This window comes from Callorhinchus milii, unplaced genomic scaffold, assembly GCF_018977255.1.
Source record: "Callorhinchus milii isolate IMCB2004 unplaced genomic scaffold, IMCB_Cmil_1.0 Scaffold2, whole genome shotgun sequence".
Classification (NCBI taxonomy): Eukaryota; Metazoa; Chordata; class Chondrichthyes; order Chimaeriformes; family Callorhinchidae; genus Callorhinchus; species Callorhinchus milii.
The window spans coordinates 21168494-21195148 of record NW_024704743.1 but is presented as its reverse complement, the minus strand read 5'-3'; the positions used below and the strand labels follow the sequence as shown (position 1 = coordinate 21195148).

The window sequence follows — 26655 nt, the reverse complement described above, 5'->3', positions numbered from 1 at the left end:
CAGAAATTTGAGACATTTGGTCACCCTATCTTACATGAATAATGAATAATGAGTACTTGTAAAAGGTAGCAGAGTCCAGCACTGCCTGTGTAATCTTACCCTAGAAGCAAAAATGAATTGGTGCCTTTGAGAGGAGGAAGAGGAGGAGGGGAAGAAAGCTGTAGTGGAGTCCTGTAGCTCAGTGGTTAGAGCACTCGCTTTGCAAGCGAGAGACCTGAGTTCAATTCCAGGCAGGGCGAAACCTTGGGCAAGTTTCCTTACTCCACACGCCTAATAATAATCCCTCCAAAACCAAAAACAATAATAAATTGGTCATTTTCAATCTTCGACTGTTTGTGGGCACTGCTGTATGCAATTGGCTGCCGCGTTCACCCACAAATATACAGTCAATTCACTTTACAGTGTGTTCTGTGAAGCGCTTTGGGACGTCCTCCCGACGTGAAAAGCGCTGTATCAAATGCAAGGATTATTATTATTATCATTATTAAAACTGGTGAAACTCAAATAACATTTACCATCAATGCAACTCATGCTTTGTGCAATGCTGTAGCCCTTACTCAATAGTCTCTTTAACAGTACAGTACTCTAAAAGACCACCTGCTAATAAGGGGCACCTAACAGATGTCTCAGCAGTGAATGTCTGACTTGAACCTGTAGTAATAATACAACAACTTGCACTTAAAAATAAACATATCAAGATGTATCCAGGTTCAATCCAGCATTCCGGTTCCATCCTTCGGATGAGATACTAACCCGATGTTCCATTTGTCATTTCAGGGGGATGGTAGAGAACCATAAAACCATGTTATTATTCAAATAGAATATGTTAGAATACATTAGAATATACAGCACAGAAACAGGCCATTCGGCCCAACTGGTCTATGCCGGTGTTTATGCTCCACACAAGCCTCCTCCTGCCCTTCCTCAACTAAGCCTTCAAGCATAACCTTCTATTCCTTTCTCCCTCATGTACCTTTCCCTTAAATACATCTAAGCTATTTGCCACAACAATTCCTTGTGGTAGCATGTTCCACATTCCCACTACTTACTGTGTGAAGAAATCTCTTCTAACTTCCCTATTTGATCTATTTGTGGCTATTTTATATTGATGGCCCCTGGTTTTGGTCTCCCCCATAAGTGGAAACATCTTCCCTATGTCTACTCTATCAAAACCTTTCATCATTTTAAAGACCTGTATCAGGTCACCCCTTACCCTCCTCTTTTCAAGAGAAGAGTCCAAGTATGTTCAGCCTTTCCTGATAGGTATAACCTCTCAGTTTTGGGATCATCCTTGTGAATCTCCTTTGCACCTTCTCCAGTGCCTCTACATCCCTTCTATAATGTGGGGACCAGAACTGCACACAGTATTCTAAGTGTGGTCTAACCAAAGGTTCTATAGCAGTTTACCATAACTTCCCTGCTTTTCATTTCTATCCCTCTAGAAATGAACCCCAATGCCTGGTTTGCCTTCTTTATGGTCTTATTAACCTGTGGTGCTACTTTTAGTGAATTGTGTATGTGTACCCCTAGGTCCCTTTGCTCCGCTATCCCATTTAGGTATTATTTTGCAGGATGTATGTGACTTCCTTATTCCTTCTACCAAAATGTTCCACCTCACACTTTTCTACATTGAAATGCATTTGCCATTTAAATGCCCACTCAGCAAGTTTATTAATGTCTTGCTGTAATTTGTTGCAGTCCTCCTCTATATTAACTACTACCCCCAATTTGGTGCCGTCTGAAAATTTTGAAATTGAGTTTCTCCTGGTGTCCTTTCCAATAATCTTCCAGTTAAATTGGTCACTCACCTCCTTCTTATTTGTGGAACATTACTAAGTGCAAATTGATCACCCATCAACAAATCCTCAAAGACTGCACTGTTTTGATGTGATAAGGCACCATGTCAAATGCAAAGATTATTATCATTGAATAGATCCTGCCATAATAAAATTGTTCAGATTGACAGCTCTGGTAATGAAAGCATATTAAATAAATACTGAATCAGAGAATTGCCATTGTCCTATCAAGAAAGGGCCTTTTTCAAAATAAATGAAAGTGTTCAAAGTTTTCCCAGAAAGGGTGGCTTCTCAAACATCAATTCATTCCTAGTTAATGATCCTAAAGTAAGGGTGAGAAGTGAGAATATTAAGGTATATGGAGAAAAACAATAAATAACAACCTTTGCATTTGACATAGCATCTTATACATCCAAAGGGTGTTTCAAAGTGCTTCACAGGAGTTATTGTAAAGTGTAGTGATTGTATTCTATAGGGTAAAGGCAGGAAAGTTGAATTGAACGATTTGACATAATCTAATAAAATGACAGAACAGGCTTTTGTTACTGGATATATTGAACGGAATCCTCGATGGAATCTTAATATTTCTAGTAGTCCACATCAACAACAACAACTTGCATTTATATGGTGTCCTTCATGCGAGGTAGTGTCCTGGCGTACTTGAGTTGGAAATATCATTTTGGGCACATTGCTGGATTACTGTAATGCTTTTATCTGGACTAATGGATCAACGCCTAATGTTATATTGGCCTAAATAGTAGAGCTTCCAAGATCAAGCAGATCAGTGATTGTTTACTGGAGGCGAGTTTGTATCTTTTGAAGAATTCCAGAGTAGTTTGAGCCGATTAGTGAACAGCAATACAGATACCTGCAGATAAGACATGGCAGGAGCAACTCCAACCAACCAACCAACCAAGATAATAATAATAATACTTGCATTTGACACAGTGTCTTGTTACAGCATCCAAGATGTCTCAAAGTACTTCACACGCGTTACTGTAAAGTGTCGTGACTGTGTATTTTGCAGGCAAAAGTGGCAGTGAATTTGAGTACAGCAATGTTCCATAAGAAGTCATAAAGTGGATGTTGAATTTTATGTGGAGGAGTGACATGTAACTCAGTTCCACATTTGGCTAAAACTCAAACACGAAGTGTTGATGAATGTGGGAACGTGTTGTGGGAGAGCTTTTGGTACTGCTTTTCTAACGTAACATTTGCTCAAACACAGCAGTTATTTGTGCCAACACATCCTGCAAACAGATGCATAGAGTTACCTAGAATGACAAGGCACAGAAACAGGCCACGAGCCCCACACGAGCCCTCACCCTTTCTTTTCCCCTGTATTCCTTCTTCTGCATGTATGCACCAAGTGAGTAACTGTTATTATAATAAACAGCCTTGAGGTGAATTTGGGGATCATTAATGTCTACCTGAACACGCAGATAGGACCCTCAGTTTAACATCTCACCCAAAAGATGGGATAAGATTCTCCCGTTACTGCATTGGAATGTCAGCATAAGCCTACGAGATGGAAAGCATATGAAAAGGCTGATGTTAGTTGACATAGATAAAATGCCCTTGGTGCGTCTGCTGTCAGGAAATCTATAAGATCTTCTGAAACATTCTGAAATATCTTTAGAGATTCCATTCTAGATCTTAAATGAAATACAAACATAGACATTTCAACACAGAAGGAGACAAGTTATCGTATTGTGCCTGTGCGATGCTAGCTCCCTCCTATTAATGTTATCTGCTCTAATCCCATTTACTTTCCCTTGCCCTATAACCTTTCATAACTTTACCCTTTCATTTTCTCATCACAATGGCAAGACCGGAAACGCCTTTTTAGACAACATGCGCTGTGGATTATTCTAGGGTGGTCCAACCTTTTGGCTGCTGAGGACCGGATACCCCTATTTGAAAACCATCCGCAGGCCGTTTAAGCAATATTTTTGCATTTCCCTTCAAAAACATAACATAGCATTTACGAGTTATGGTTATGGAGGGAGCGGATGGGCCAGATGAAAAGGAAGGAGAGAATAAAATCGGCCCGCGGGCCAGATGTGGCCCACGAGCCGCCAGTTGGACCACCCTAGTTTGTTCCATAACTTCCAGGCGCCACTCAACCTTAACAGAGTCACCACATAGAGCTGAAACAGAACTCAGATCAAGCAAGTCATCAAATCAAACATTTGATCAGCAACTATGAACTTGGTGCAAGTAGGGAGACAACAGTCAAAAAAAACCACCAGTCTCCTACTTCGTAAAAACGCAGCTGAAACCTTCGTCTACGCCTTTGTCACTTCCCGGCGGGACTATTCCATTGCCCTCCTCGCTGGGCTTCATACACAAAATACAATTAATTCAAAACTCCACTCCCCAGATACTCACCCGCACGCAACTCCGTAACCCCATCACACCAGTCCTTGCCAGGACTCCACTGGCTCTGAATTACCGAACGGATCGATTTCAAGATCCTCTCACTCGTTTTCAAATCCCTTCATGTCCTCACACCTCCCTACCTATCTGATTTGCTTACTCCCCCACTCCACCACCCGCTATCTCCCCTCGGCTGGCTCCAGATTCATGTTTGTCCCTCGCTCCTCGGTGGCCATACCTTCAGCCACTACGTCCCGAAACCCTGGGACTCTCTCCCTCAATCCCTCCGCCTTGACCCAGCCCTCCCCACCTTCAAATCCCGCTTAAAGCCCTTCCTTTTTGATCGTGCTTATGGTCACCGCCCCTCGTTGTCAGACTCCGCCACTGTCAAGCGCTCCTGGATGCTACCCCGTGTAAAGTGTGCTATATAAATGCAAGTTATTGTTGTTTGAAGGATGTAACCTACTGGTTTTTCAGAATCCCCTGCATTTGGCAACATTAAATACAGTAATTTGCAGGCTTTAATCTGAATTTGGATATGAAGAACACAAATATGAAATCCGTGATTTATCTACAGTATTTATTAAACAAATTCTGATCAGGGTGAGGGATACAGCACTGAGGGAATGCAACACTACCCTGTTTTGGGCCCTCAGTCACAACATAAGGGCAGACACCAAGAAGTATATCATTACACAAGTTGACAGCCAGAACATGTTATCAGCAAGGGTGGTTGAATATAAGACACAAGACTCATTTAAAACATAGTAAATGAGTAAATCCTTCACTAAGCTCCATTAGCCCATCACCCCCATCCTCGCTCGGCTTCACTGGCTCTCCATCCCACAGATGATCGAGCTAAATTCCTTATTTAAAAACCTTTAAAGCCCTCCACACTCTTGCTACGCCCTACCTGTGACCCCTAAAACCCAACCAACCTGTCCGGTCCTTCCATTCAGCGGGTACTGGCCTGCTCCATGCCCTCTTGCCCTGCCCACTTCACCATCAGAGGTCGGATCTTTAGCCTTTCTGCACCCACCCTCCGGATCTCCACCTCAGAGTCCCTCCACCTCGCCCTCTCCCTTGCCTCCTTCAAGGTCCGTCTCTTGACCTGCCTCTTCGACTGTGCCTTTGGTCATCTTCCCATTTCCACTACCCTTGCTGCCCACCCCTAGACGCAATCCAGCAGCTTGGGTGACTGTCCAGCACCTTGTGACATCTTGAAACATGAGCTTGAAACATGAAAGATGCTACACAAATGTAATTTCTTGTTTGTTATCGTTGGAAGAACTGTGAGGAAGCTACTTGGAAAGATGAGATCAAATGCAAACTTCTTGTGATCCAAGCATGTCTAATTAATAATAATAATAATTCTTACATTTAAATCCTGTGGTTCAAAACACTTCACAGGATATAATATCAAGGGTAGTGACTGTGCATTTTTATAGGCGAATGCAGCAGGTAATTTGCACACAGCAATGCCCCACAAACAGCCATAATAATAATCTTTGCATTTGATATAGCGCCTTACCACATCTTCGAGACATCTGAAAGCGCTTCACAGAACATACTGTGAAGTGAAATGACTGTATATTTTGTGGGCAAAACACGGCAGCCAATTGCTCACAGTAGTGTCCTACAAACAGTCGTGGATTGAGTGATCAAGTTATTATTTTTTAAACACATTGTTGAAGGGATTATTCCTCCCGAAAAGCGACCTGTCAATTGACTAATCACCTGGTTCCTATCACTGCTAGGTAAACAGAGGCGTGTGGAGTAAGAAAACTTTCCTAATGTTTTGCCCTGCCCAGGAATCAAACCCAGGTCCTCTTGCTTGCAAAGCGAGTGCTCTAACCAATATGCTACAGGACTCCACAAATAGCCATGAATAATAAAATAACAATAAAGTGAATTTTTCTTTGAGGGATTATTGCCCAGGACCCATGGAGAAACTCTTCTTTTTTTTGACTAGTGCCATGGGATCTTTATTGTCCACCTGGATAGGCAGTCAGTTGAATCCACAACCTTCTGACTCAGACAAGAGTGTTACCAACTGAGATAGGTTGGCAGACCAACTAACCATCTAGATCAGGTATAGTAAAACCAGGTGAAGGATGCACATCCTTTCGTTCCAACAATAAGTATTCAAGTCAATGTCCCAAAGGTGGTATAGTGCGCCACCTACTGGACCTGTGTGTGTTTTCTATTTCCTACACCAGCCATCTTTCCTGCTATCCTGACTGAGATTTCTAATCTAATTGCTTTATTAGTTCATGTCCAGTAAAACAAGAGTTCAATATACCCAAACCATTGTTCAGGTATAAACAAAGACAAACTGATGTTTTCAGAAAGAAGTGTGAGGGAGTGAGATTATATTTGACATTTTAATGGAAACCACCAAAGATTGTGACATATTACAGTTATATTTGTCCCCAATCTGCTCATCCACCTTCTCAGTTCTCTGCCATAATTCTTTCTGCTCCTTTCCCAGACCACAGCTCCCAAGAAGTGAATATCTTGACACAGCTTGTCAAGAAGGTGATTGGAATACACCCCAGTATTGATGTGAGGTACAATAAGTCAATATTAGTTTTTTCAGCTCCTCCGATAATCTTGGACTTGCTGTTTTCTGAAAGTACAGATCCTCTCAAAGTAATGGGTGGGAAATCATTTTTAATTTACTTACTTGTATGCAATGGAACCTCAACTATCTAATTTCATTTATTCACTGAGAGGACTTCTTCATGATGATGGATAATCGAGGTTGCACTGTATACGCAAGTGTGAGGAACGTCCTACCAGAGAGTTGGAAATTCGTTAATTTCTATTGTCTACCAGCACAATTCCTGCAGAAAACTAGTCTCCTGCTTTATGACAAGGGTCTCTTCATGAGATTTGTCTCAAGACATCTGCAACGTCCCCATGTCTAAATTTTGCTCAAATAACTAACTACTAACTGGATCAGAGTAGCCTTATCTATGTTGTAGTAAGCAAGCCAAAGGCAGAAAAGGGCTTGTGGGGTTGATTCCTTCCGGTTAGAATGTCCAGCCTCAGGTATCGGAGAGAAATGTTCACTTAATTACGCACAAATACAACTAATTTATTAAAAAAGTGAGTTACTTTTGTTCAGAAACAAATAAAGGTCAAAGAAGTTCACTCAAGCTTTATCATTCAAAATATCAGCTGGTTTTGTTCTAGTTCTTAAGTGTTTTGATCTCTGAGCTGAAGAGATTAGAGTTTTTATTTTTATAAGAGCCATTGTTTTTAGTCTATACAACTCAATCTGGTTTCCATTAAATAGATCTCTCTGACAGTGCATATTCTAATCAACCGATAGCTACAGGAATCTTTCTGTATTTGGTAAACTTAGGTCGCGTTTATAATGCCCGATGGGAAAAATATGTCAAACTGAACACTGTCTGAAACAAGACATGTGATTGCAATGGATATTAGAAAGTTAGGCACAGCAGGAAGTTCTATAAATCGTGGATATTCAGTAAATTCCTTAGCACACCATGAAGTCTGAAAAGCTAAAAAAAAATAAAGTTCAGGGTGGCTGCCACAAGATATTAGGTTACCTGACAGAGTTGGTTTCAAATTGAATGTGCTGTAACCATAATGTGAATGGCAAGACTTCACCTTCTGCACCAAAAACAGGAACATTAAAGGGATGATTTGTAGCAGTTTTAGAGCTTTCAGAAAAACAGAAATCTCATTGAAAAGATCTGAGCAGAGGCTCATCCAAATCACTCGGTGGACAACTGCAAGTGAGTGACGTGGAGATGAAACACACTGTACAGTTGAGGAAAGTCCCATGGTTGACCCTTTGACTGTGTGGAATTATCTGGCTGGATACCCTGCAATTGCTCTCAATGTCCTGAGGCCAGGCAGTTGAAAAAGTAAGGTTGAATTCCTGCTCCTACCAAACAATCTGAGATGCCATATGTACATAGATTCAGGCTCCTCAAGGATGTCCACCCAATTCCATCCAAAGCAATTACTGTAGCTTGTCGAGACATCCTATCCCATCTCACACATGAAGAAAGGTTATTTAGCCAAGGTACAAGCAAGCTGCAGGAAACTATGGAATATTGCCCTGCTGTGAATCACTTACTTTAAGAGAGGAAGGGTGCAAAGAAACTGCTGATGCTCCTCTTGGAGTTTGGCTCCCAGAGGGGGCTCTTACTAGAACTCAACCTGCTTACAATCGCCTCCGAAATCTTTTGATTAATCTTAATAATAACTTGCATTTTATAGCACCTTTCACTGACAATACACGTTAATGAAATTTGAAGGATGAGCCTTTAGTTCCTACTCCCCCAAGTTCTGGAACTCCCTTCCTCCACCAATCCACCTCGTCTCCTCACTTACTGTATCTACGTCCCATTTTAAATCTTGCATCTTCAAATGCGCCTATAGCCACTTACCTCAGTCCCTGACCCCCCACTCGCCTCGCCCACATCCCCTCACTTCTTTGCTTAGTCTCCAACACTGTCCCTGAAAAGCGCTCTCAGGTATTACCCTGCAAATTGTTGTTAAAATAATGCTTTGAAAGAAATATTGGAAACTTGTATTTTGATCGGGCAAGATAATTAAACAAGCCTCCTAAAAATAGCTTCTAAAAAGGTTTAGAACAGTAGTTTTGGGGGACTTTCTGATGTTTAAAACTACCCAAGTCAGAGACAGTTTTAAAGAGAATTTCCTCGGGGGAACAAACAGAATGAACAATTACTGCCAAATGATCTCCAATTCAGTTTCAGAACCAAGCTTTGGTCTGCATGTATGAAAGAATTAATTATTTTTGTTGGAGACCCATTTTTGCATCGAAATGTTCATCTGCAATTATTGTTCTCTTGGGAAAGCACAGATGGTTTAGGGGTTAGAATTGCAGCTTATGCACCAAGAGCTGACTGGTTCAAATCCTGCTCTCAGCCAGGGCTCCATTTGTAAGGCTAAATTGGCCGCAACCTTCTTTATATAATAATAATAATCCTTCCATTTGATATAATGCCTTATTACAGAATATACTATAAAGTGGATTGACTGTATATTTTGTGAGCGAAATGCGGCAGCCAATTGCGCACACCCAGTATGAGGAGACTGGGGCTCAGGAGCAGAGGATATGCTAATGGGGTGAAAATTTAAAAAATTATAGACAATATTACGAATAATATACAATTAATTGTTATAGCAGGATCAGCCCTGATGCTGAGAGGAATAAAACTACAGTTTATAGACCAGTGATTTGCTAGTCAATGCTTGACAATCCTTGTCTCAGCCAGGGCTGCATGGGGTGGCTAAATTGGCCCTAGCCTTCCTAGCACTAGGGAGGATAAAATCTGATTACAATTTCTATTTTGTTGATTAAGTTTTCGGCATGAAATATTTTCAGACAAAATAAAAACTTTTAATAGAAACACAATATTAATATCAATGGACTACAATCCCGAGTTCATACAAAAAAGGTTTGCAAGCTTCCTTTGTTTTCATTCAATAAAGAACTAGATAAATATCTGTCTGACAACACTATTGGAAGATATAGGGGTTAACTGCAAACTGACAGAGCCAATACTTCATGGGACACAATGATTTCTCTCCTGAAGGGGCTTGGGGAGAGGGAATTTTGATGTGGAAGTAAGGATTCCAGGTTGAATCCCGGAGAGACAGATTTGGAAGAAGACAGTGACTCTTGCTTGTTTATTTTTGGACAGTTTCTATGCAAAATCTTGAAATCAAGTGGGTGACATGAAGTCCACAATAGGATAAGCTTTCCATGTGTGTGAGAATGGAATGGGCTTGATATTCTGAATGTCCTTTTCTTATCATAAGCTTCAATTCCACTGCATGTATGTGAAGGGAGGCGGGGTGGGGGGGGGAGGGATGAGAATTCACCTTGTTCGGATGTATTTTCATGCTGGTGCTAGTGCAAGTAAATTTTCTCTTGAATTTTCTTTTGCAAAGTAACAAAGAATTGTCCCCATTACCAGTGGTGCAATTCCTCCACCTACATTGGACCACGGCAGGCAAGTAGTTACTGTAAGGATATACTGTAAATGTAACCTCTGCCAATGCAATCTGCAATGTTAAAGAAGTGCCATTGGTTAGAGAGCTGTCTAAAATAAAAATGGGTTTAACAGATGCTAAGTATTAGTGGTGGATTATAATGGAAAGCTAATCTGCATTGGAATTGTCACCATTTTTCATAGTAACTAAGTAGCGACAACTAATGTGTACTGTTTTATTACCATTTGGATTAGATGAAGTTGGATGACTGACCCTTTATATGTTCATCTGTGTTTCTTATCTCTCCCCTTCTCATCAATTTTAACAGCAGATAGTGCAGAATTACATAAAACGTGACAACACGGAAACATGCCATCAGCCCAACTAGATCATACTGGTGTTTAATATTGATTTATTATATTTAGTGTAGTACCTTCCATGTCAGGACAATGTCTGAAAGTGCTTCAGTAAACAGGATAGAGTGTAAAGAGTTGTGACTTTGCATTTGTATATTCCACCTGGGACCTCAACCCTTCCTAGTCCCCTCTACCCATACCCTTTCATTCCTTTCTTCTTCATGCATGTACACCATATAGTTTACAAACACACCAAGTCCTTCATTAAGTAAGGGAGAAACAGTTAACCATCCAGGCAGTTTCCTTCCACATTCCTGTGCAGACAAGCAGTAAAATTTATTTTCTACAACAACAACAACTTGGATTTATATAGCGCCCTCCACACCGGACGGCGTCTCAGAGCGCTTTACAGTAACGGATCCCGGGACCAAGCCGAGGAAGGGGGGGAGAAAGTGACCAAAGGCGCAGTCGAAAAGAAAGGTCTTCAGCAGTGACCTGAAAATGGGAAGGGAGGGAGTGAGACGAAGGGAGTGAGGAAGGCAGTTCCAGAGCCTTGGGGCATAGTGGCTGAAGGCACGGCCACCGAGGGTGGAGCGGAGGACTCGGGGGACGAGGAGGAGGCCAGACCCGGAGGAACGAAGGCAACGGGTACTGTTTTGAGGAGAGAGGAGATAAGAGGGGTAGGGGGGTGCAGAGGAGTGCAGGGACTTGAATACAAGGGTGAGGATCTTGAAGTCGATCCTCTCTGAGACAGGCAGCCAGTGCAGTCTGGCAAGGACTGGGGTGATCTGGGAGCGGAGGTTAGTGCGGGTGAGAATGCGGGCGGCAGAGTTTTGAATGATTTGGATTTTATGGATGGTAGTGGAGGGGAGACCGGCGAGGACGGCGTTAGAATAGTCCAGCCGAGAGGTGACAAAGGGATAGACCAGGGTTTCAGCGGCTTTTGGGGAGAGATTGGCGGAGACGGGTGATGCGTCGAAGGTGGAAGAAAGCAGTGCTGGTGAGGGACCAGATGTGGGGGAGGAAGGATAATTGGACGTTGAACCTGATGCCTAGGTTGCGTACGGGTTCGGAGAGTTTTAGGGGGAGGTCAGGTAGATGGAGGAGGTGAGAGCCATGAGATTTTAGATGTTGACGTGAGCCAAAGAGTATGGCTTCCATCTTGTCAACGATTAGCTGAAGGAAATTTGCACTCATCCAGCTAACCCTCTCTTCCCTTTTCCCTCCAACACACCATTGAGTTGCACAGCATATACGTGCCCTAAAATGAAACCTCTAGCTTCACCTAGTGGATAAAATGTAAAACAAATACAGTATCATTACTTTAACCTGGTTTCCTAGTCTCTGCTATCAAAACAACTTTGTTCGCTGATTTTTACATGTAAAATTGACCTCAATACTTCTTTGCTTTAACTGACTTTATTGGAATGCCTTGGGGTTGTTGTATAATGCAACATTTCAACTCAATACTGTTCAACAGTAATAGAAAGAAATAATAAGTCAATCGGAAATTCAACCCAGCCTGAAGTGTGTTAGTGCAGTTGGCTGAATTAAAAGACACTTTTTGGTAACTTTTGACTCAAAAAAAACCCAAAAGATGCCCGAAATGTATAATGATCTTTAGCTGAAGACTGTTGTTTAAAATGTAAGATCATGCAGGATTTTGGAAGATTCACTCTCAATGTAGAAGTAGATTTTCCACCATTCTTAAAGAGAAAAACAATCGCCAAATCAAGGCTGACCGAATTTGATATTCTGAACCACCTTCGATATTAAAGACAATTTTAAAACATTGAAGTTCAAGTTGACCATGAGGGACCTTTTAGCCCTAGACTTAAATCACAAAACAGGACAAGGTTGCAGGAATCACACACCAAAAAAACAGGATTTTGAGGAAGGAATCCGGCAGGATCTTGAAATCTAATAACCCCAACTAGTTGGAAATAACATAGGTAGCATGCAAAACAGCCATTAAAGAAAAGGGGGAGACATCAAACAGGGAGTAGAGCTGGCATCGAGAGCAGGTTCGAAACCTTTGCAGTTTGACTTTCAGATTCAAGGCAACTGAGTTACAACATAACACACAAACACTGAAATCCAACACCCTTGGTAAGATTTCAGAATGAGGAAGATTAATGATCAAAGGGCAAATACCAAAAGTCGGCATCAGGGCCAAAGCCCAGAGAGTCAGTCAGTTCCAGACATTCTTTGGAATGAATGCTGTTATCTGCTAAATTAACCCTTCGAGTAGCAGTTATCAATTGGATCTTTCACATATCCGGTTAATGATCTGCAAAATGAGATTCTTTGCTATGCATACTTTTCACAAGAACAATGCTAAGCACAACCAGAAAAACTCAACCACCACAAAAAAAATGTCTCCACTGTTCGTCATTCGTCAACAAATCTACACCCAAAGAAGCAGTCTAATTCAACAGAACTATTAACAGTAATTACTTGTTATATCCCACGAGCAGGCTGCATCAATCATTTATTTTCTATTCAACTTTCCGGAACCCCAAAAAAACACAAAACAAACAATGGCAAAATAATAATCCTTGCATTTTATATAGCGCCTCATCACGTCTTTGAGATATCTCAAAGCGCTTCACAGAATTTACTGTAATATGAATTCACTGTATATTTTGTGAGCTATAAGTGAATAAACAAGCCTTAAAATTAAATCACATATCATTCCTTCTTTGCTCAGATCCTTAAACCCTTAACTAACATCACTGTACTCCCCCCCTTAGCTTTTCATTTCTTTAAATAAACTTTTTTAAAAAAGTTACAGTACAAGTAAAACTGGTGGGCTTAAAACCAGGCATACACATTTGTGTGTAACATCTAGTAGTTCAGCACCGTAGGGATTTAAATGTGCTATTACATTAGGCGTGGTCTAGTGTACTCATCTCATTTTTTAATAAAGGAAGTGAAATCTTTCTTCACTGCCCAATTATGCTATACAAAGAGCCTTCCTATGCTCAAAGCTTGGATAGTCATTCAAAACCAAAACCTAACACTGCAACCATACTGGATTGCATAAAAAAGATAATAATAGCAGAATTCTCCAGTTCCAACAGAGGAACTATGTGGTTTCTTAGAGACAAACGTGAAACTGAAGATTAAATCGGAGTTGACTGGTGTTTTAGGAATTTAAAACTAGTTAAATACAGTGAGAATTTCAAATGCTCCCACAGAAAATAAACGAGTGAATTACTTGGCTCCAATCCAGATTAAATTCTGAGCTCTCGCAATGAGCAAAAAATCTAATCCTCCAACATTCCAACAGTGCTAAAAATTATATTTAGAGATCCTGTTGTTGTACTTAACATCAAGTCTGTCCTTGGCACAAAAAAACGTGCTGCTACACTTTTAACAGGGCAACTGCTCTTGTGGTACAATATAAAAGTCCTGCTGCAGTACAAAGTGGTACAAAGAAAGATCACTCATTCTCCTTGTTTAGGGAGAACAGCATTTCCAGTGTCACATTGGCTGAGTGAGTTACTCCATTTACACTTCGGAGATCAACATGAACATGCCACGCATTAAGGCTATTTTAATACCGTTTCCTGTAAAACATATCCAAGCACACACACGCACAGATACACATATACACAGAGGGTAAGCAGCAAACTACTACAAGTTTTACAGGTTCATTCTGATTTATGTAGCAGTAAACTCTGGTTCTCTAGAATGCAGTCAGCCGGTGTTCATACAGTAATCCATCCGTTTAGTGAATTTGTTACTCACCCTTAACATGTCTGCTTTCTGGTTCTTTCAGGCACTGCTCAGACTCGAAGGTTGAATTCCCTTCCATTTTCTAGACTGGAGCTAATGTTTTACAAAAGTCTACACCTAAGAATTACAGCTGCCTTTTCTCAAGCACTTTACAAACATAGTACTTCTGCAAGCTGTCCAACTGATCTTTAAAAAAACATAAACTGGCAAAATGACAGTAAAACATATCCTTTATTTAACATTAATGGCTCTCAGCTGAACAGTGGGTTGTAGTGTAGCTGAAAGAAGCCACTGGTAGTTCAATCCCTGTGCTGCTCTCTGTCAGGGGCCCAACAGGTGTCTAACTTTTCAGTCCACATGACTTTCTCCTGGTTTTTCCTGCCGCAGTACCTCCCAGTCCAACAATCCAGTCTGAAGAGCCATTTAATATACAAAGTGCACCAGGGCAGTTTAAAAGGAGACGAGGTTTGCAACTTTAAACACAAAGCATATGTCATAGGCAACAGCTATGTGGAATATGTTAAGAAAGCTTGACAGAATCATACAATACATTGTGCATTAACTCTTGTCAACCTCACAAGTGGCAGCATCTATTACATTCTATAGGTTTTCAGGAAACTTAAAATGAATGTATATTGTCAACTCATTTGTAAGTCGGAGGTATGGAAACGCTCTCTATTTCCCAAGCCACACATGTGGTGTAAACACTTCCACACACAACTATGCAGCAAAACATAAATCTGCTGAGTGTGAAAGGAATGTTTATTTATGAAAATGGCCAATTCTTTCCTGTATTCTCGCATTGATTATAATAAAATTAGTCACTCATTTCATGGCTGTTTGTGGGACATTGCTGTGTGCAAATTGGCTGATATGCTCACCGACAAAATACACAGTCACACCACTTTTCAGAATAAAATTTAATCCTTGCATTTGATATAGTGTTTTATAACATTGTCAAGACATCTGAAAGCGCTTCACAGGATTTACTGTAAAGTACCTGTGAAGCGTTTTCAAACATCCCCCAACGTGAAAGGCGATATATCAAATGCAAGGATTATCAATTATTATTATAATCCAAATACTAGCCAGAGACAGCTTGGAAAGATAGGACCACTCTAAAATTAGTCTTATCACACTTTCTTTTGCGCAAAAATACAGTATTGTAATCAAACCAAGCACAAAGAAATTTGTTCACACGCACATTAAATGAAGCACATACATAAAATAAAAGTTCCTATTAGTTTTTTTTCCCTACAGTTGTTAAATATTAGCAAAGACAATTGCAAACATGAACGGAAAACCACTGAGACAAAACAGAACTCGTTTTAGTTATAAATCTGAAACTTACTGTGTGCAGCTGTCTTTTTAAAAGTCCCCCTCTCCCCTTGAGGCAGTGATTTCCCCAAGGAAAATGGAAACAATGTGTGGTTTTGCAATCAAAGCATAAGTCTGACTTCATTGAGCATTGCAAGCTACACAAATACACACACACATACACACAAGGAGAGTCTAAACTTCCAGAACAATAATTAAGTGTTAATAGAGCGAGCAGTGCCCGAGTCGCATACTCATTTATTGTTTGGTGGACTGGAACAGGCACCCGTCACATACACATTTCCTTAACATTCCCATTACACAGACGGTGGCTTCCTTTCCTATACTGTATACAGGATGCTTTCCTGACTCTTAACAGAGAAACCTTAACACTCACAATTTATATCCAGGGGCAAAAGAGATGGGGAGGGGGGGAGGGGGAGGAGAGGAAAGCAGCCAGGCATATCTGTGGATTTATGCACATTTCAATGCATTTCCTAATCAGATTTACCAATTTAAGATCCAATTGAATGCTCCTATTAGAATAACCCAAAACATTTGACTAACATCATCAAAACATGTGACCTCAGTTCTGCCCATATCAGCCAGAGATTATCACCCTTTTAAAATTACTGAATCACCATATAAATATGTTGAGAGTATTTTTGTCTGTGTTTACAGAGCGAAGGTCTGATCTGAGAGAACAGAACATTCCTCCAGGATAATTGTCACTGAATGCAAATATCATCTCTAGTTATTGGAAAATAAGTTAATGGCTTGAGCTCAATGTCTGCACACAATTTTAATACCTGTGCGAACAGGTACTGTTTATTTTCTTTTTCCAGGTAGAGTGCAAGATTAAAGGTAGGAACAGAGACTGAGACAGAGATACTGAGAGAGAGTCAGAAAAAGAAAGAGACAGAGCACATGACAGGTTAACATAGAGAGTGAGAGATGTACAAATAGTGATAGAGACAGAAAGAAAGTCAGAGTGAGAGAAACCCACAAAGATAAATAGAATAAAAACAAAGAGATATAAGAAAGAGTTAGAGAAAGAATTTTTTTTAATTTGACGGTAAAATGTGTAGCGCAAGTCCTTTTTTTTCTGTGAATAGGAGAGTGGTGTATTATTTTACCTCCCAATCCCTCAAAAATCAGCCGATAACTTAGATTCAGTGGTGCCATCGATTCAAGTAAATATGGTAATGCAACCTCCTATTACCCAACAAATCCAGCTGCTCCCTTCACTCAGTGAAGACTGACTGCTTGTGGGACGCTGCTGTGCTGCTGCTGCGTTTTGCCCACAAAATATACAGTCAATTCACTTCAATTCTTTGAGACGATTCAAAGACGTGATAAGGCCTCCAAATCAAAAGCAAGAATTATTATTATTATTATTGTATCCTGTCTACCCATTGTCCCTTACCCACCTGGTATCATGCTCAAATCTCCCCCCTCCCACCCAATCAACATCTCCTCCTCTCCCCATATCTGGCTGGTAAGAATTTCTGCAGAAGCAACTAACCAGCAGAACCCTTTAATGATTTTCCCTTGTCGGATTGTTTACAAAAACAACACATTATAATTGTATCTTTCAGATCGGGAGGATGTCCCAAGGCGCTGGACAGTCAGGTATTTGGATCCAAACAGGGGGCTGGGTTCAGGAGGGTAAGAGGGTGGCTGAAGGCACGGTTGAAGTGGATCTTGAGAATTCTCTTGAAGGAGACTTTCCTGCAAGGCGAAGGGACTGTGGGATGGACTTCCAAAGAGTGGGGCAGAGGAAGGCTGAGGGCTGGGGAAATGTACCAGCCTGGAGGCTACTGAGCGGAGGGAGTGGACAGGTTGATATGAGGTTAACAGGTCACAGAAGTAGGAAGGAGCAAGGCAGTAGGGGGCTTTGAAGGTGAGGACAAGGATGTTGAACTTTATCCTCTGGGGGATTGAGAGCCAGCGGAGCCGGGCGAGAGTGGGGTTGATAGGCTCACAGAGCCTGGTGATGGAGAGAACAATGACAGCAACAACAAAATTACAACTGTATAACGCCTTTCACGTCAGGAGGATGTCCTAAGGAGTTGAACAGTCAGTGTTTCGGACCCAAACTGGGGGTCAGGATCAGGGAGAGTGGAGGGCAGGGGGGGAAGGAGGGTGACCGAAGGCATGGTCGAAGAGGAGGGTCTTGAGATGGGTCTTGAAAGAGGTAAGGGAGGGGATGAGATGGAGGGACTGCAGGATGGAGTTCTGGGGGGTGGGGGCAGAGTGTCTGAAGGCTTGCTCGCCAATGGTTGGGCAGGCAAGGCGGGGGACGTGAAGCGGGCCGGACCCGCTGAGTGGAGGGAGTAGGCAGGTTGATAGGGGGTTAGGAGGTGGCAGAGGTAGGGGGGAGCAAGGTCATGGAGGGCTTTGAAGGTGAGGACCGGGATCTTGAACTGTATCCTCTGTGTGATGGGGAGCCAGTGGATACAGGCGAGGATGGGGCTGATAGGATCATGGAGCCTGGTGCGGGAGAGGACACGGGCTGCAGAGTTCTGGATGATCTGCAGCTTGTGGAGGGAGGAGTTGGTAAGGCCAACAAGCAGGGAGCACTGCTTACACTGACCAACTAGCGGCTACTATCCCCCAGGGGGGTGGGTGAGGGGGTGAGAAGGATCTTGCCAAACCTACACCTAATACTTTCCAGGTTTAGGTAAATGGAATGCATTCTTCTGGGAAAAGAGTAGACACTCTAAAACAGACATAGGAAAATTTCCATGCATTGGTGGAATTCTCAATCTGGTTTGGATATTCTTAAGCATGGTGATGGGTTTCCGCGAGTGTCAGACTTACAAAATCTGATCAAAACAAAATTCTAGTTTTCCCCTTTCCTAGACCTCAGGCTGAAGCCAAGTGTAGTGTTTTTCCTGGTGCCCTGAGCTCATTCAGCACAGACTGAGGATATCCCTGATCTGTACACTTGCAGCTAATCAAGAGCAGCTGATGACAAATACTGCTATTTAATCCAAAGAGACTACTCAGCTTCAAGGTTACCATTATTTCCCCAGGTGAATGTGGAACGTGAACACTGCTAATACAAAGCAATCATTCTCAAGGGAACAATATAACAGTTTGCATTTATATGGTTTGCATTCATATGGCCCTTCACGTAAGATATGTCACAGCACCTCAGAAGGATGGGGTTGGACCCCGATTTTTTCGACAATATTTTAATTTAAAAGAAGAGCCAAATTCCGTCTTACAATTTGTTGCACGATGTTCATCATTGGATAGTCAGGAATGCCTCAATCACTTAGAATCCAATCACATAGAGAAAACCACTTCACTTTGCAGTAAATCCATGCTTTGAGCACCTCCCGACGCGAAAGGTACTAGATCAAATTCAAAGATTATTATTATTATCATACGCCGCTTCAGAGTGGGACCAATTAATGAGCTATCCTAATAGAGCATAAATTGGCATTCACTTTAAGACATCAACCAATCTCCAGAATCAGAGATAAGATCAGATTGCCATCCTTATCCAGGGATGTTACCATGTACTCTGTCTGACGCCGGAAGGTACTGCTCGTATGTGGTATTTATACCTCATCAATAAAGAAAGCCAAACCAATCTTCCACTATCACTGCAGGACATGCTTTGACTGGACTTTAATGGGTTGATTGGCATTAATGCTTTTCAATTATAATTTGGAGACATTCTTCAGTTTAAAAACTTGAACTTCAAAAGTCTGAAATAAATGGATTCAGTCAGGAATCAGAAAATATAAATGTTGTGTGATAGCTCTCCTTGACCTCTCTGCTGCTTTCGACTCTATTCTCATCCACCTCCTCTCCTCTCATCTCAACCTCCACTGGTCCTGGACTGGTTCAGATCATACCTCTCACACCGCCTGCACTTCATTTCCTCAAATAGCTTTTCCTCTAGCCCCCGGACTGACTCGTGTGGCGTTCCTCAGGGCTCTGACCTTGGTCCCCTCCTCTTCAATATCTATATGCTCCCTGGGGTCAACTTCCACATGCATGTAGATGACACCCAACTATACCTCTCTGCCTCCACTCTTGACTCCAGGACCACTACTGTCCTGACAGAACGTCTGTCAGACATCAAGTCCTGGATGAGAGCTAACTTTCTTCAGTTGAACGTCAACAAGTCTGAGGCTCTCCTGATTGGCTCCCGTCAGCGCCTCCTCACCTCAGGCGCTGACAGCATCACCATCCATGGATGCACACTTCACCTTGCTAAGCCAGTCCAGAACCTTGGGGTCTTGTTTGAACCCTCAACTATCCGTTCTACCCCACATCTGCGCCATGACCTGTTCTGCGTTCCCCTACCTCCACAATGTCGGCCAGCTCCAACACTGTCTCACACTGCAGGCCACCGAAACCCTCACATTTGCTTTCATCAAGGCTCGACTATACAAATTAATTGCTTGTCAGCCTCCCCAACTCCTCCCTCCACAGGCTGAAGATCATCCAGAACTCTGCAGCCCATGTCCTCTTCCGCACTAGGCTCCACGACTCTAACAACCCCATCCTTGCCCAACTCCACTGGCTTCCCATCACACAGAGGATACAGTTCAAGATCCTGGTCCTCACCTTTAAAGCCATTCATGGGCTTGCTCCCCTCTACCTCTCCGACCTCCTAACCCCCTACCATCCTGTTTGTTCCCACCGTTCAGTGGGCTCCCGCCTGCTCCACCTTGCTCGCCCCATTATTGGCAGGTGGGCCTTCCGCCACTCTGCATCCCTCTGGAACTCCATCCCACAGTCCCTCCATCTCACCCCCTCCCTCGCCACCTTCAAGACCCACCTCAAGATCCTCCCCTCCTGTCTCACCCCCTGCCCTCCATCCTCCCCAACCCTGACCCCCAGCTCGGGTCTGTAACTCTGTCTGTTCAGCTCCTTGGGATATCCTCCTGACGTGAAAGGCACTATACAAATGTAATTTTGTTGTTGTTTTGTTGTTGTTGAGCAGCTTCAAATGTCTCCAATACTGCTTCATCAACACTCCATGGTACTGAATTCCATGTTGCATTGAACAGTATTCTTTCTGTAAGTAACTTGACATTTTTTTTCACAATGGCTTTCTATTCTGCTATACATGCAATAACAAACAATGACAAATGGCATTTATAGAGAGCCTTTCACATGGGGAGGACGCTATATAAATACAACATTTGCTGTCTTTACACTGGTTTGTCTCCAAGACTCAATTGTGCCAAGACACCTATCTGACCTCTTTGTGTTTGACCTGTTCTAAATTCCTTCATTTGAACTCTCCTAATTCCTGAAAGCGAGCCAACTAAATTCTATTAAAGTCCAGAAGGACTTGGGTTACCTTCCAGGAAATATTTCTGTTAGTACATTGTTTGTTGTAACTGAAGACAACGTGCAACCACGAATCCTTGCTTGAAGCTCTCTACTGGGCCCTTGCAAATGCAGAAAGGTGCACATTTTTGATCTGCTCAGAAATACTGATACACACAAGGAAAAACATCTGTTTAACCCTCCCCTTGAGGCATTCTCTTTACAGTTTCTGATTCAGAGCTAGACCAGAGTGGTACAGTGAGCCCAGGCAGAACATTATTGACTATAAAATCTTTACAAAACAGTTGTTTTTGGTTGAAAGCAAAAACTAACAAAATGAGGTCTCCTTGTTGATGAACTGGCTCCAAGGTGGCATGTTTAGCAATGGAATGTGAGAATTGAGCCAATGCTCTGTGGTGGTCTCGGCAGGTCTGCAGTATTCCAGGGCACTGCTGACAACAGCCCAACCTAGCTTATTGGAAGGACTTGGAAGGGCAGACCGGTCACTGGGGGCAATGATTCTTCCCACTCAGCTCCTGTGGTCCTAGCTGGGCAAGCAGCGGGAAAGCCACGCTCTGGGATGCCCAACACTCTTGCCAACCTGCACCTCATACTTTCCGGAATTAAGTAAGCAGGATGCCGCCCCTCCAGTGTGAGCGTGCACGTTCCATTCCAATAAATATCTTGGGAATTTCCATGTAGAGGTGGCATATTTGGTTTGGATACTCTGAACAATGGTGATAGGTTTCCACATGTGTCAGACACTCGGCTAACACCAAAAAACCCTAAATCTAAACTATTGGACAAATACCAGTGAACCCCATCCATAGCCAAAGAATTTTAATGGATGGAATTTGAAGATCAAGTCAAACTAAACTCAGGAAACCAAACTGGACTCTACATATTGGTTAAACTGATCTTATAATAATAATTCTTGTATTTGACATAGTGTCTTATCACATCTCAAAGTGCTTCACGGAACTTTTACTGTGAAATAATTATGTACTTCGAAGACAAAAATAGAACTTTGATGTTTCTGTCATTTTCCATTGAAACAAATTCTAACATGGCCTGGTTGTTCAATCAAGTATTGCTGGATCAAACTAAATAACATTTTATATTACAGGAGCCTGCACCTAGCACTATCTGTCATTACATACATGCGTAGGTAAAGAAGCTGAGGGGTAAGAAATAATAATAATAATTCTTGCATTCGATATATAGCCTTATTAAGCCTTTGAGGCATCTCAAAGCACTTCACAAAATATGCTGTAAAGTGAATTGACCGTATATTCTTGAAACACACAACGCGGCAGTCAATTGTGCACAGTAATGTCCCACAAGCAGTCGTGGATTGAGTGACCAAATTATTTTAATTTATTTTGAAGGAATTATTACCCCCAGAAAAGCGATCTGTCAATCAGCTAACAGCCATGTTCCTACTTACTGCTAGGTAAACAGAGACGTGTGGAGTAAGGAAACATACCCACGTTTCGCCCTGCCGGGAATTAAACCCAGGTCTCTTGCTTGTGAGGCGAGGGCTCTAACCATTGAGCTACAGGACTTCACAATGGAGTATAATTTGTGGAAACTCTACACTGCGCATAGATCATATCAGAGCAGAGATGCCGCAGGTCAACCTGCCCTATTTCCGATTTCCAGGAGTCCCTTTTGCACCATTTGGGATTCTTTAGTAAAATTCCTATGAAGGAATACCACAAATTAGACCCCAATGTTTACAAACTTCGAAATCTCATCACTGCCGGGCTTTACTGACTCCACGCCAGGCACTGCATTTGCTGGCTTCCAGTGCATTAAGTTTGCTTTTCTTAAAAGTGGTTGCCCAATCAATTCACATCAAAGAGGGGAAAAAAAGCATTCCTCCTGCTTTTTGATCCATAAATCGCTTTGTCCTTTTTTGATTAAAAAAGGCAATGACATTAACAACACTCTTGCCAAAGTGACCACAGGCATTCCAGACACATTATGCATGCAAGAGCATGGAGTGAGTTGCACTCACAAGGGGGATATTATTTTATAAAGCGTTACATTTGAAAAGAAGTGCGTTCAGTTAAAACATCTTCAATACTAATGCTGTTAAAAGAGAACAGAACTAGAAGAGTCTTACATTCACCATCTTTGAGGCTGTAAGACTGACGTTATTGGTTTCCAGAGAACATACAGGATTCCTCAGCTTTACTGTGAATGGAGAGAGAGTGCAGTCGATCTCCACTCAGGTCATGGCTGCAGAAGAACCTCATGTTTTCTCTTGAAGTGATCTGAACAAAATATTCCCTCCTCCCCCTCTAACCCTCAGTTTTACAGCATGGTGGAAGCATGATAATGAAAAACAGCCGAGGACTCCTTGCTCCTTGCCACGCTACCCCCTAAAAAACGTTTGCTCTCTCCAACTAAAACAATCAGCATCATTAGGGATTTCAGTGACATCGAGGATTCAGATTAAAGTCTTTCCAAGCAATTCCAATTAAGATCTAAAAGCTTATTACAAGAAAAGTAACTTTTTTTTAAACAGAAGTTTTTTCTAAACTTTTTTTTAACATAGAGAAACAGAGATTGAGAAAGACACCCAATTAGAGAGGAAGAAACAGAAGTTGCACATACAACCAGCGATAGATAGGGAGACACACACAAATAGACTGACCATCAATCACCCCAATAAAATTGGTCACTCACTCCATGGCTGTTTGTGGGACATTGTTGTGCGCAACTAGCTGCCACATTTCACCCACAAAATATAGTCACTCCACTTTACAGTACATCTTGTGAAACGCTTTGAGACATCTCAACAATGTGATATCAAATGCAAGGATTATTATTATGCCAAGTGATAAACACTGGAAACTATTCATGATAAAGGCACTAGCTTTGTTACTGTTCGGTAATGTGCATGAACTGATTTGAAGATGAACTTAACCCTGCTCCCTCCCCACCCCCACACCCCACGAACACTGAAAGATTAATTTCCGGAATATCTTAATACAGAAAATTGCTGTTAAATGCAGTGGCTAGGCATTTGTAAATAAATATGGCGGTCGATTTGTCTACCACCATGTCCCACAAACAGCTATGAAGTGAATGATGACTTTAACTGGAGGTTTGGGGGACAGGATACTTTGAAAAACTCACTTCTCCCAGTTTGAAGGAGAACACACGTAATTTGTGGAAGCCATTTATAATAACATTCCTTGCATTTGATATAGCGACTTATAACGTCGTTGAGAGATCTCAAAGCACTTCACAGAACATATTGTAAGGTGGATTGCCCGTGTACTTAATATTTATCCTGTCCTAATTTGTACCGCTCCTCTCTTCAAAGTGTTGACCGACACATGATTACGCAGATACCTCACCCAATGTGGAATCCTTTATGAGTGAAGCCGGGCAGTGAGGGGCAGCAAGCGTACGTAATGGAGGTGGAAGGGGATATGTCATCGTCTCAGTCTGTTTCATCACATAATTTCTACTTGTTAGCAACCCAGGACAGGGAACTCTGCCTGTTTTTACTCCAGCTTAGCCCAGGGCCGATGAGGTCAACTGACCGCCTCATTTAAGATTTGTTAACTCAGCAACAGAAGGGATCAAAGCAAGGCTCTTTCTGGTCTATGTCACTCAGCACCTTTACATACTATCTGAGAGCTATCTGAGAAACCCAGGAGCCCAGGGGAATTATATAAGTAAAACACCCTTCCCATCCAACTTAGCAAAAATAGTAGATCTACTGCCACGTAGAAAATTAAAGCTATCACACATTTAATACTTCAAAGCTTTACCTAGGCAGCAAACTTTAGAAGTTCAAATGCAGAGACCCCATGTCCATTTAACAGATGGCTCATCTGGAGCACAAATTGATCTCTTTTGATCAACAGATTGTATGTTCGGTCAGTAAAGATTAGGTGGATAGCCTGTTTTCTGATATGCTAACACTACTAGCCAGAGCATAAGAAATAGTATAAGAAATAATAATAACAATCCTTGCTTTTGATATGGTCCTTTATCATGCTGATGAGATGTCTCAAAGCGCTTTGCAGGTAATACTGAAAAGTGTAGTGACTGTGTATTTTGTGAGTGAAACACAGCAGCTAGTTGCACACAGCAATGTCCCACAAATAGCCACGGAACATGGAGTGAGTGACCAATTATATTTGGAGCATTGTTGGCTAGGAAACTGGGAGAGACTCCATTCTCTTTGATGGGATCAGATGGAACATCTGCCTGAACAAGCAGACGGGACTAGTTTAATATCTCAACCGAAGGACGGCACCTCCAACAATGCAACACCCCCCCGCCCCCAAGCACTGCATTGGAGTGGCATCTTAGACTCTGAGATTCCAAGTCCCAATGTGGGGCTTGAATCCACAACCTTCTGACTCAGGCGAGAATACTACCATTGTGCCATGTTAACATGCTAAATCTGAGTTGGAAGAATAGAGGGCACAGGCAAAAAAATAGAGCTTGAGAAGATGCCATAGGGGTTAGGGTTAGGGGCAAAAGAACATGAAGGGATTTGAAGATCAAGACAATGGAATGACCATGAGTCTTCTTCGGACAAAGATTCAGAAGGAAAATAGAGACAATAGATCTAAATTATTGTTGGAACAAAGTTTAATTGGCTGTCTAAAAGGGAATTAAAGGGAATTAAACCAGCAGTGCAGTGGGAGGGTATTAGAAGATAAAGGGGATGTTCAGGAATTGGAATTGGGATAGATGGCTTCATTGGAGAAGCAAACACTACAAGTAAAACAATGGCTTCCTACTGTAATGTAGATGTCTACAGTTCTCCAGTATATAAACCGAGGACATTCTGCTAGTAAGTCAGTTTTGTTCAGAAGCTGATCCTTGCTCATTTTAAATGATCAGAGGTACGTGAACCAGTGTGAAGACCTAGAATCAACACACTTTAACCAAGGAGAAAAACTGGAGTAAATTTGCAAAGCAAAGTCCTGTTATGCATATACACATACCACAGTGGATATACTCTTGGTAACTAAGGGCAGGAATACTTCTCACTCAGCTCCTGTTAATCTTGCAAGTCAAAGCCCTAATGGATAGGGCAGTTGGACAGGTAGCAGGAAGTTTGCCAGGCAGTGTTTTCAATGGCAAGCTATGTGGGTTTTAGTTGATTAAACACCAAGATTACCCCAATGGGCTCTGGGGTCCCCAAGCCTTGGCTCTCGTCAACCTACGCCTAATACTCTCTGGAATTAGGTAAGCAGAGAGAACATACATTTCATTCCAGAACAGGAATTTCCATGTGTGAGTGGCAAACATGGAACTCTGACAGTTTGGATACTCTTATGCATGCATATGCGTCAAGACATCCGGCTGAACAAAAAAAATCCCGTCGCATATTATGAAAGTATTTTCACATTACTCATTGCTCATTTGAAAATAAAATTCTTAGCTACATTATCTTTAAAACTGCAAGTCCATAAGATAATCTACAGTTTTTTCAGGTAGCAATGTGTGTGTATACATAAAATCCAGTAGCAGATTACTACACAGAGTGTGTTAGCCTGGTAGGTTGTTCAGCTGCTGGGAGGTCACTGGTAGAAATAACAGAGCTCTGGATTGCAAGGGGCGGAAGTACAGAAGAATCCGCTTAGCAGCAGAGAAACAGCTGCAGCTTAGAAATAAATGCCCGAAAGTTATAAGTGAGGGTCTTAACTTTATTCTCAGAGACATATGGCAGATTCAAGATCAGCACGGAACTGCTCAATTAACAGCAACCATAACCTCACTAG

At 41.9% G+C, this 26655-nt stretch overlaps 1 protein-coding gene across 7 annotated transcripts in view; it reads right to left on the bottom strand.

Annotated features, from left to right (window-relative positions):
• Positions 1 to 26655, bottom strand: part of si:ch211-207d6.2 (sickle tail protein) — a 376663-nt gene that overhangs the window by 194026 nt on the left and 155982 nt on the right. Inside the window, exon 1 of one of the 7 annotated variants that reach the window (XM_042332381.1) lies at positions 15627 to 15676. The exons of 5 other annotated variants lie outside the window; for them this stretch is intronic. Coding sequence is in view for 1 of the 2 variants with exons in the window: in XM_042332377.1 (XP_042188311.1) it covers positions 14288 to 14354 (67 nt within the window). In the remaining variant the exon portion in view is untranslated. Of the gene's footprint in view, positions 1 to 14287; positions 14601 to 15626; positions 15677 to 26655 lie in introns of those variants that run through there. One more of the 7 variants, XM_042332377.1, reaches the window with a different exon arrangement.